Raw genomic sequence first — 12,449 nt, 5'->3', positions numbered from 1 at the left:
AAAGATCGGCACTTCCCAAAATAATAAAAGTGGCACAAAAAAAAAAAAAAAAAAACGAAAGAAAACGGCACTTTTGAAGAGCATCTTTTTTTTTTTTTTGTTTTTGTGTGTGTGGCGCAATACGCAATTTCTCCAGCCTTCACAATGGCGTATTTAGAATTGCTTCGTAGGGTGCGCCAAGCTCATACAATGAATACAATGAACGTCACGTGAGAAATACGGCCCATGTCGGGGAGTATATATTAACTGCAATGAGACTGTGTCTGAAGTCGGTTCTACTTCAAAGTAGTTACTTTGCACAAACTCTAAAGTGCACTTTAACCAAATGGCTTTGAAACTCCAGAGTCTGCAGTTAGTCTTGGCGACCCTCGTTGGTAATATTGCATTCTTTATGTCATGCGGTTTTCTCTTCGCGAGCATATATGTGAACACCGCTATTTCGGTGAGCATGCTCTTATGCTAACCACCATCTGGTTTAACATAACGGGCAGTCTCCAACAAAACACTTTACTTTCTCTAATCTATTGCTTTTAATGAGATGTGTGGAATAGTTGCGAGGTAGATAATTCAATAAGTTGATGTTCTAAATATACACTAAAATTATATATAACTAAACATACCAGCCCGTAGCCGCTACCACTGAAAAATAATTAAACCATGCTAATTTTAGGGAAGTATGTAATTGCTCTTTGACAGTGTAAATCGTGATAAGCTACTTTTTCATCCAATCAGTCACTGCTGTTTTCGAATCCCAAATATGTGTCCTATAGATCTTTTTTTAGGTCAATAGAATATTCGGATTTATTATAGTACTTCTAATTAAAAAAAAAAGTTTTAATTTTCTGGAAAGTACCCAAAACGATTCATACTCACAGGGAACTGACATGCGACACTAGAACACGAGGCGGCGTTAGTTTTATGAGTCTTCATCACTATATGGAATATATCTTCACCTTACCCAATAAATCACACCGCACGGCAATTCGGCTAGCCCCCTCCTGATTTTTTACTAACATAATTTCGGGTGAAGCTTATTTTTGTACTAAGGGAACTCTGTCACGCGGTTTACGCATAGCTGGAAACCCACGCCACCTAATATGCATCTCAATCAGGACTGCAAGAACCGAATATGTGAAGGAAGCATTCCTTTTTCTTCCTTTGTGTTAGAAAAAAATGCATTCGAGTAATTTCTTTTACGACCGCATCGTTGTATGTTAATAAGGGAAGTGGCGTTGAACTGTATCATACGTTATCTCGCCAGGCACCCGATGCTATTTTGTGTTATTCTAATTTTCCGCCACTGTTATAAATAAATGAAGTAAGGTGACGATTGAACATTTATCTCTTTCACAATGTAAACGCCCTCCAGTATCGCGAAAGTTAGTAGAAAGGTTAATGGCAAACAGTTAAGCAGTAGAAAAAATGTATGGACATTAAATCCTGCGTAATTGCATCGTAACATTTCCTTTTTTAACAGGTAGTCGGTTTTAACAAGACATCGCACTGATATATTTTAGTTTAAGGTCATTTCAGCTCGCAGTTTAACGTCTGATCTTGTATTTCAGTTTCATATTAATGTCAGTAATGAAAATGGAGTGTGCATTTTTTGATTACTGACATGATGATCGAAGTGAAATTGGAAAGCATCAAATTTATTGATTGAATAAGCTCTCCTCTTTTGAGCATGTTTATATTCTAATTCACTAAATAAAAATAAAATACCTTTAAATATTACTTAGAGCTTACGGTCTCGACATATTTCGACGGTATATTATTCCCATGGTATGATATAAATAAATTGTGTTTGTTCCTATACAGTCAGACAATAGCCGAAGGTAGCCCGGAGCAAACGACAATATACGTTGAGTTAGTTTTTGATTAAGTTCACAACTATTAATGTAATATCTCATGCATTCATATCATTACACGACTACCTATTTGAAAGAGGTAGTAATTTAGTAGGTTTCTGAACTCGTTACCTTTTTTTTGTACCAGGGTCGAGCAGTATTTAAAATGCAAGTATTTAAAATGTGTATTTAAATTGCTCTCAGTATTTCCGTATTGTACATTTAACTACACTTTGCTGAATGCATTTGTTGATTGTAAATCTATAAGTTTGTATTTCGAATTCAACTGTAACTAACAACAATTTGAAGCGGCCTTGCTTTGTGCAAGCAAACCAAGACGTCTGGATGTAGAGGCAGTCAGAGGTATGTCCGCCTTTGAGATATGGAAACCAGGGTCTTAGAGATAAGCAATTTACCTGTACAATACGACTGTCAACCAGTAGTTTTTGACGGGCTCTGACTAGTGATTACGTGACCGCACGATAGTGCTATCGTCATCCACGTCGAAGCTGGCACGAAGTCATACCGTTTACAAATCAGTGTTGCTAACCTCGTTACTTTGGCTACCTCCGCTTTTTTGCCGGCTATCTTCTTACACGTAATACTCAAACGACTACCGGCTGCCGATCAGGCGAACCCGTAGTTAACAACTGGTGTCTGCACAAGTGCACAAGTGGCTATGAAAGGGAACGAGTCCATAATTTTAGATATAGGTATAAAAATAAGCAGAATATTTATTGGGTGTCTTCTTTCTTTAGTGCTCTCACCTTTTTCGAAAGGTATCCAAAACATGATTGATAGCTTATGTGAATGTGAACTTCAGAGTACATAAGAATGTTCGTATATCGTCGAGAGTCACCAATACGTGAAGCACGCCCCATCAGATCATTAATAAGCAAAATAAACTAGAAAATTCCGCGATGACCCCACCCCGAAGAGCGGAACTACCTGGCGTCGGCCATCCCGCGGAAATGAAAGCCGCCGCACAGTGTGTTAAAACTGCAGTTTGGGCCAGTTAATTCATGATCACCTAATAAAGCACAAAAAAATTACGTAGGTACAAGAGGTGCACCTTGTACCGCTCACTCTCTTGCCCTTGTATGTTTGGTGTTTTATTAGGTGCACAGCGTGATCGGTGTTGAGGTTAACAAAATGGCGGCGGGAAAGATAATAAAAGAGGGGAATATTGGGCACTTGGCACAACCCCTAAGCAAAGGACGCAAGAATGCACCTTATTGTTAACGCATTGGCCCGCCACCGATAAGGTGCTTTCAAACTAGCGAATCGCAATCGCAACCGCAAAGCGGATCCGCTCCTTTTCATAATCAAACCCGCGTGAAATTAATAGTATTGGATCTCTAAGCAACCGCGTCCACAACCGCTTTGCGAACGCGGTTCAACCGCCAGTGTGAAAACGGCGTTAAAGAGTGACTCGTGTCTCAAATGCCCAGTTTTTGGCAGGTTTGATCGCAACAAATATGCGAGAAAAAAAATAAAATATTAGAATAGATAATGCAGGCGCCGAATTGAGTCACTGGCTTTTTCGTTCGTGTTGCAAGTATTTGCCTTATAATATACTTTGAGGCGGTTATCGGAGAGCAAGCTTTTCAGGCCGGAGCTCTCCGGCCCTGCGCGCCACTCATTGTTTTTTTGTCCTTAGTATCTGTAGTATCAAACCTATGAGTGAACAGCAGCTCGTGACGCCGTCATCTTTTCGAAATAGTATTTTTGGCACCTTTTAGTTCAAGTACAAGAAGGATTCCTTGTCCACCATGGACTGTTAGCTCCGGCCCAAGATTGGACAAGATTTTCTAGTTTGAGCCAAAAACGTTTTATTGCTATATTGCAAGCATCAAGATATGGGTGCCATATATAATTGAAAAATATTTGATAGGGATTAGATAATAAATACAAAACGTGCGTCTTTGTAACAGTATCCACGATAACGGATAATTCTTTCCCACCTTCCATATGGTAAGATTAAATAATTATCCGTTTATTTGCAGTTTGTTCTTGAAGATATTTTTAATACGATTAAATATGCAATATAATTTATCTTTTACGGCGGGGCAGTTAAGGGCAACTTTTCCCAGTTTCGTCTCCGGTACCAAACAAATGTCGACACTGAACTACACAAAACTCTCGACAGCTACGGCCATCTATGAGTGACGGCGCCAACCAGAGAGCTAATCTGGTTGCCGCCGTCGCTCATAGGCGGCGGTAACCTTTCCAGCCTTTCCGTCATGGCGCGCGATGGTCCGGTGGTGGCCGTCGTGTCCGTACCCCCGCGACGCCCAAGAGAGGCATTGAAGCATTCAGGGTGGTCGTCTTCGGCTGGATCATGCGCGGCGACGACAAGTCTGCCGTAGTGATGGGTGATATTAACGTTGACACTGCACGCCAGGAGGTTGAGTGGTTCACTTCGTTTATGCTCGAGCGCTTCGGGCTTGCGTATGTGAACGAACCTACGGTGCCCACGATTAGGCATCGTACATGCATAAACCTCGTGTTCACGAAGAACCTGCCTGCCGTCAGCGTACACCCCATGGCGGTGTATAACAGTGATCACAAGGCAATAGTCACTGTGGTTACTAAGTAAAAAACAACCCTGGATCATTATAAATATGTCTGATCATTAAATCGTTCAAATAACCAATTACCCAATCACACCTTAATACTTACATTTATAAATATTTCATTCCCACCATAGTACAGCTTCTCTGTTGTTCCTTCTTCACCGGAGTGGAAAAGCTGACAGTTTTTTGTCAAATCATTTTGTGGTTTTTTTTCTATTCGTTTTTGCAAGTATCTTGCCAATCCCTGCTCTACAGATTGGTGTATCAGCATCAACTTATTTCAATAATTCAGCAGTGTGCCTGATGTTTTTTTCTAGCATAATATAGACATATATAACGAGTTCTCATCTCGCGACAACAATAGATCACTTCTCTGAATTAATAGATATAGTCGCAGACAAGAAAAGAACTGCAAGAATCTCGGATGCACAGCTTCCAGCACGCGCTTGTTCACTTCCGTCGTGGTTTGGCTACGCGTGAACGATTGAAGCTTATCAGCCGCCGAAGTTTTGTCGGAGGGCATCACGCTGGAAGCGGGACACTTGTGAGCTCTTGTAGGCGTTCTCATTTTGGCGGTGACTGCACAATACAATTATTCGGATTTAAAGCATGGATTCGCAAAATGCGATATTGTACTGCCTTGCAAAACAAGAAGAAAGACATGACAGTGCATACCAGTTCTTAATCTTCCTGTTCCCTTTCCAATATTAAAACTTCACTAAATTCTACTACGTGTTTATTTTTGACGCAGCGGTGCAAGAAATTGTTCCAGCAATGTCCGCTCGGATGGGTGAGAAATCACTTCAATATTCCGTATGTTAGAACATTTTGGCAGACGTTATTTAGATTTTAAAATAAAGTGTTTGTCATGAGGGCGACAAAAAACAATCTTAGAAGCCACCATAGTGACTGAGAGCTTAAAAACGCGGAAAGCCGCGAATTTCGAGCATCTCGTCATTCCTTTGAAACCAATAAAATCGACGAATCAGCCGATAAGAATGCCGAATGAATCACGAAGCAAGAGTCACGATCATAATTAGCCATGCCCTGCGCTACTAAAACTGTCGAGGACTATATCACAAACTACAAAGCACACTCGAACGATCTAACGTGAAAGCACAAGAGTTCGATGCATGTCTCACTGCAAGGTAATTCTTTAAAGTATATAGCTAATGTTTGCTGCTCCTTGCGTGCAGTACCTCCCTTTTTGAGGCCACCAGGACTAGGGAGACCTCGTTGCATAGACAGCCACAGATTTGGAAATGGGGTAAGTATTCATTAAATTATTGTGAATAAAAAGTAGAATTGACTATGTTTAATTTTTTAACAATGTAGATAGTATCATGTCTCAAAAACAGTATTATGGTTGTCACCAATGCAAATAACGCATGGTAATTTAAAACCAAGTGCTATTATGCCCAGATAATAGTTTTGATTAATCTCGATGACACATTACATTCCACGTAGCGCTCCTTAGTTGAGGAATCATTTTAATGCTGAAGGTAGAGGGTATGTATGTACGTACATTTCGTAGTAGACTAAAATTATCTGCAGAAAGGGGAGCCGAACTAAACAAGTGATTCCAATGGGATAACTCTATCGATCGCGGCCGCTGTCGGAAAACGAGTTAGAGAGATTTGTTAGCCAATTGATAAGCTTTTCAGACACGTTTTTCTCAGCTGACAGACTCCAATCAAAAATAGCGTGTTGTAAAAAAAAAAAAAAAAACTTCAAATCGATTATCAGCTTTTAGAAATCTGTATTTTGCTCAGCGCTACTCTGGGGACCATTTAAACTTTTAAGAACTCGGGGTAAAAGAACAGTTTTCCTCCTGGTTTGGTTCGGCGGCACCATACAGTGGTCTGCAATTTAAAAGCAAAAATGTCTAGACACATGTAAATGGAAATCATGCCACGGAAATAATAGCGCGATATTTAGGTAGTGAGCCACATTTTTACTGCCGGATGCAAATAAAACGTGCCGAAATAGAACCAGGTTTAGGGGACTGCTCCTCACTAAAAATAATATAAATAAGTAAATTTGACGCAATTTTATAACTTAACTTTTCAATCCAGACACTGAAATTATTTTTGGGGATTTCAGCGTTTGTAGTACCGTTTTCGAAACGTGCTCCTATTTCGAGTTTACGTTCCAAAATATTAGAGTCGCAACCATAATAGAATTGTGCCTCGCAACGCAAATATTGCACTAATTATTTGTTTGCGGCGGATGGCGGACTGGAGATTTTTTACATGCGTGTCCTATTCATTTTCATTTTAGTGCCGCGCTTATTTACATAGAAGATAAAAGTTCTACAGTGTAATATAGGGTGATTGAAATAATCAGGCTCTATCTACGTTGGGCCATAAAAATCGGCGCTTGCACGCACCAATCTAAATCTTTTCTTCAAAGCTGCTTTTAACAGGTCGGTTTTATCTTGTAAAATTGCAAAGCGTAGCTCCCTTTCTCTAAAAAAAGGGGCCGAAAAATTTACCAGGTTCAATGGCGGACGGCGACGCAGGCGACCATGTCCTGTGGCGGGGCACGTTTGGCGTACCTTTTGATAGATGGCGCTCCTTGCTTATCGAGACTGCTCGATAAAGAATCTATTTTGTACCAAGTGGTATAATTGTTGTTTCGTTACGTGACCCACAATTCATTTCAGAAAAAAAAAAATGTGTCTAGCTTCTTCACTGATTATCGAATTCGACATTTCAATCGTTGGTATAGCAACCAGGGACTCAAACCGAAAAATAAAACGTTTCGGTTACGGTTACGGTTACCGCTTCCTGTTGATAACGGTTTCGTTTCGGTTTTTTACGGTTTTAATTTTTACGGTTTCGGTTACCGGTTACACGTTCATAAAAACCGGTTTATTTCGGTTTTTCCAATAATTTGTCTAATTGAAATGCTAGACAGCCATTTTAGAAAAAACTGTTTAAAGTAGTCTCAGATATCCAATAACGTGAAATACAAGGAACCTAGAAACGTCTTAATACTTCTAATTGGTCAGAAGTTGCACACGTTCCTAGCTCCAACTCTTGTTCACTACATCTACTTGCATTATTTAGTTTGATGCCCGAGCATACATGTTACTTCTAGTACTCGGGGATCATCGCGTTCTATATAATAAAAATTAAAATAAACACCGCTACTCTGTTGTTGGGCACCATTTATAAACAATTACCCTAAGAAAGTTCCCACTTGATGCTGGAAGAACCATTCGCACTTTCTCGTCGCTACAGTTGATTTCAACCTCATACATGCAGGCGAGTCTTCGCTTCACTGAAGGAAGGAACAGAACTACAGCCATCCACTAGTAAAATACTGCTAAGTGGAATGAAGTAATAAAATTGAGAGCTGGGCTGGGCGGGCCGTGAGGCAAGAAGCCTTCGTGCAGCGAATGGAAAGTCCGCCGTAGTCGGGCGGCCCGTGAAAACTACTTGCCTCACTAAACACTGCCCAGTCGACTTCAGGTGCCTGCTGGGTCGAGTGGACTGGCGGTGTAGGTCCCGTCGCTTTTGACTTGTAGGCAGTGCTACCCAGGTCCGACTGAGAGTCTTCGACGACGCTTTGTTTGTCTGTAGTGTGTTCCTTTGTGTTGGTGTGGTTTTCCTCCTTGCCATCGTACGTGTCGAAGGAGCCGTCATCGGGTGGGGCTCAATGACTGTCGGTCCTCCTGAGCCACTCCAGGATTCGCTCGGTGGCGGTGGTCGTCGAGTCGGGATCCATTGGGTCGTTTTCTTCGATCCAAGATCAAGCTCGGGCACGGTCGGCCGAAACGCCAGCCTCGCAAAGAGCATGGGCGAGAATGTCCTCGACAGGAAAAACGCACAGGAGCGTCGAGGAGACGACTGTGCCGTCGATGATGGCACTGGTGGGTTTCGAAGACTCAGCGTAGCTGCCGGACTCACGATTAGGGGGCCTCTTCGACTTGGTGTCTGGGCGGTAGCTGGTGTGCGCGGGAGCACGAGGCGTGTGGCGTCCGCGTCGAGGCTGGTTGGGTAGCTGGTCGGGGAGCTCTCTGAAAACCTCAGACTCAAATCCTCGACGTCTGGGATAGGACTGCCGTCCTACAGTTCCCTCTCGCGACGACGTGGAAGAGTTCCAGTTTATCGAAAATGAGGTGCTGGTGTTCGGGGAGCATGTCATCCCAGTAGAACCGATGGCGGGGGAGATGCCTGATCTCATGGACATCTCTCGTGGAGAAACTTATGGTGTCCTGGGCGAGGTCGCTCAGAATGTCGTAGGCATGACGGACCCTCGCTCCGGCATGGGTGGTGGGGGCTCTATCAGAGGTAGTTGAATTGCGCTGGTGGCTCTGGTAGAAATGATTCTCGTAGAAGCCATACCTCCGGCGGTGGCAGGGGGAGGCCTCCGGCGATGCTGGAAGCGATCTCTCGGCGCGTCTGTGGATGTTCGAGCTTACCGTGCCGACATTCAAATAGCTCGCGTTCACAGTTTTGCGAGAGAGACTGTTGAGACTGCTGGCCGTGTGGGGCGAGATTGGCCAGGCCATCGACGATTGGGAGCAGGGCAGCTCCCAAGGTTCAGGCGAAGGAGGCAGAAATTGCATCCCATGTCTGTTGGACGAGGGTGGCGCGTTGGCGCGTTTGACGAGGAGGCATCCTTCTCCCTGGCTTTTTCTTTTGTCATGTTTAGAAGCTGAGAGGCGTGGCAGTGCCGGCGACGGTAAAGCCCCTCTATCCTGGGAAAAGTGGCGCCGTTCATTGTTGTTAAATGCTCGAGGCACGTGCGACGCGCTACTTCTGGGAAATTCATGCCATCTGAAATAGGTAAGTGTTGCGCTGTGCCGCCATGATCTTCCCAAGGGCTGCACGTTGCACGTGCCTTGTGCATCGACGAACATTGCGCTACTTTTGAAACATGAGGGGGCTTTAGGCGGCGGGTGCCACTCGGTTTGAAGAAGGGTCTCGGCGCGGGAAGGAAAAGAAAAAAACTCGGACACCCTTCTGACGTTTCCTCGCTCCTTCCACCACTTTCAGCCCGAGCATATATATATATATATTGTATATATAATACAAAACGCCAATGTCAAACCCCTGACTTTTTTTTTCTTTCTGTGTTGTTTCAAAATCGTCACTCGCGACACGTTTCACACTAAATGAACAACATAAACATTATTAATGAACAGCAGGGCCCATTAAAGCCCCGTCATGTTTCAAAAGTAGCGCAAAGTGCGTCGATGCACGAGGCACGTGCAACGTGCATCCCTTGGGAAGGTCAAGGCGGCACAGCGCAGCACTGAGCTAGATTTCAGACACAATGTTCTTTCCAGAAGTGGCGCGCTGAACGTGTCTCGCGCGTTTCCACAACAATGAAGGCGCCACTTTTCCCAGGATACAGAGGCTTTAGGGCCCGTTTGCTCGAAGCGCTAACCGCGGCTAAAGTTAGCCGCAGTACCTAGGAGAGGGATTCTGAGATCATGTGACAGGGATCGGTAGGGATGCGGGAAAACATGGCGGTGCCCCGCAAAGTGAGCGCCGCTCGCTTCGGAACTAATATGTCGTTGTAGCTGCAATATCGCGCGCGTTAGTCAGTAACTAATGGTGCAGGAGGCTTTCATTTTGCCTTACCTCACTGAAATCGCAAAGCATGAGCAATGACCTCGCCGCATTTTTTAGATAGTATTTCGATTCTGGTCATTCTTAAGCCTAAATGAACACGATAATTGTCGGCATGCATGGAAACGTCTTTGGAAAGTGGATTGCCTTGACTCAATCGGCCTTGTATTGATAGCACACAAATTTCCCAAGCACCGAGGTGCATGCTACGAGTGTAGTTGCAGGCATTGCGCGTGCTGGCGTATGCAGTAGTAATATACCCGTTGCTCTGGGCAGGGGGCGCGAGCGCGTCCGGAAGACTTACGCAAGACGCGACCAAGTTTTGCTGGCTGCATCATCCGTGTGGCGCTGTAACGTTAGATTTTGCACGTGCCACGTTCGAATACAAGCCTCTGTCAGCATCTGTAGATGTGCGGTAACAAAACGTCTAAAAAAAGTTAAAAAAAAACAACAGAATTATGCTGCTTGCGGCCGCAGCGTTCCATTAAACATTCTTTTCATATTTGCTTTCTTTCACAGCTTCCGCGAGCACGTATATTTCACTTTACGTGATAGTGAAGCCGAAGCTACTCGGAAAAGCGCGTCATCCTGAACGATGCTCGCACTGCACGAGCGCGCGTGCTTGGCAGGGACGCGGAAAGCTCGCAGCTCGCTCTTGTAGCCTCTGCTACGCTGGAACTTAGAATGGAAGTGAGTAGAAAAAACTCTAGTGGAGAAGCGTATTGATGCATGTTCGAAATGCGAGCCGAATATTCTATTTTGCTCGCCTGCAGCGCTGCTCAAAACTTGTGAGCTACGGGCCTATCGTTCTAAAGGAAAAAGTCTAAAACAAATTTTGCCTTGCACGCGCGTTCGTCCAAGTCTTATAATGATTATTTACTTCGAATCTTTTATAAGAGGAAGGACAGCGAGCGCGGACCATAGAATTACACTTCCAGCGTTATTCTCGATGCTTGGGTAATTTAGAAAAAGGTCTGTCGGGGCGGGACGCTGGTCTTCTTTTGTGTACTATTAATATCCGGTCGATTGAGTCAAGGCAATCCGCTTTCCAAAGACGTTGCCATGCCGACAATTATCGCGTTCATTTAGGCTTAGAAAGGCCAGAATCGAAACACTATGCAACAAATGCCGCGAAGTCATTGCTCGTGCTTTGCGATTTAAGCGAGGTAAGGCAAAGCGAAATCCTCCTGCACCATTCGTTGCTGACTAACGCGCCCGATAGTGCAGCTACAACGACATATTAGTTACAAAGCGAGCGGCGCTCACGCACCGGGGCGCCGCCATGCTTCCCGGCATCCCAGCCCCCAGTCACGTGATTTCAAACTCCCTCTCCTAGGTACTGCTGCTAACTTTAGCCGCGGTTAGCGCTTCGAGCAAACGGGCCCAGGTTTTCTTTTCCGCCAGCTCTGCATGATGGCCAATTTACCTCGTTTCTTTATACTGGCTACTGCATGTCAGGAACATCGGTGGTTTTGATAGAACCGAGTTGGATGGACATCTGAGAATTCGAACTTATTAGTTAATACACTGAAAGCGACACGTACTGAATACATTTAGCGATGTAGGAGTGTGGCAGATTTAGAAATATAGAATTTTTTTAATTATAAGCTCGACCCCTAATTCAATTTGAGTATTCTTATTCCTAAAGTGAGATTGAATGGAAATATGTAACCAGATGCACCACTCGCTGACAGTAACTCTGTCAAATGGCCACAACAATTTAAGATCCCTCCTCCAGGTCATACTTCAGAAAAACTAATAGTTTATTTTTCGGTTAATATTGGTTAAAACCGGTTACCGGTGAATAATTTACGGTTCCGGTTACGGTTACGGTTTTTATAAATATCAAATAACGGTTTCGTTCCGGTCACGGTTACAGAAAAAATTTCGTTCCTAAACGGTTTTCGGTTTCGGTTACGGTTACGGTTTGAGTCCCTGATAGCAACCGATGTGTATTTTTGTAATTATCCATAAAGTATGCATTATTGTTACTTCCCCTGCTGGTGGTTTTCGAGTTCAATTTGTATATAATCTTCAGTGACTATTCAATTTGAATTGTATCTCTGCATTGTATGTCAAGTGCTAAAGGGCAGGGGCCTTGTCAACCTGCAACTGCAGCTTTTTGCCCAGTCCTTCAAAAAACTTGGAGGGACAATAAAGATTTATTATTAATAATATTATTATTATTATTATCGTTGTTATGTACAGTCCACGTAATGATAAGCGAGCGCGGCTTGCCTTGGTGATAGGCACTGGTTGCCGTAATAACGAATATACATTGTCAGTACCTGACATACACAATTTTCACTGCTATATAAAGCCGCTCTTGGTTTCAGTAAAGTCAAAAATTAAAATTTCAATCTTGTTTTTTTTTTTTTAATGTAAGGCTTGTTTATGTACAATTACATAAAAACACCACTTGTTAGAACATTCTCGACAGG

At 43.4% G+C, this 12,449-nt stretch overlaps 1 protein-coding gene across 1 annotated transcript in view; it reads left to right on the top strand.

The window, feature by feature from the left end:
• The first annotated feature begins 325 nt into the window (after nt 1–325).
• Nucleotides 326–12,449, top strand: part of LOC8052371 — a 32,282-nt gene continuing 20,158 nt past the window's right edge. The window contains exons 1-3 of the mRNA XM_029982248.2: nt 326–374; nt 5,175–5,213; nt 5,620–5,690. Coding sequence (XP_029838108.2) covers nt 326–374; nt 5,175–5,213; nt 5,620–5,690 — 159 coding nt within the window. The remainder of the gene's footprint in view (nt 375–5,174; nt 5,214–5,619; nt 5,691–12,449) is intronic.

The sequence above is a fragment of the Ixodes scapularis genome, unplaced genomic scaffold, assembly GCF_016920785.2.
Source record: "Ixodes scapularis isolate PalLabHiFi unplaced genomic scaffold, ASM1692078v2 PGA_scaffold1__304_contigs__length_218370807, whole genome shotgun sequence".
Classification (NCBI taxonomy): Eukaryota; Metazoa; Arthropoda; class Arachnida; order Ixodida; family Ixodidae; genus Ixodes; species Ixodes scapularis.
Note: the sequence above shows the minus strand (reverse complement) of the source record. Positions and strands in the feature narration are given on the sequence as shown.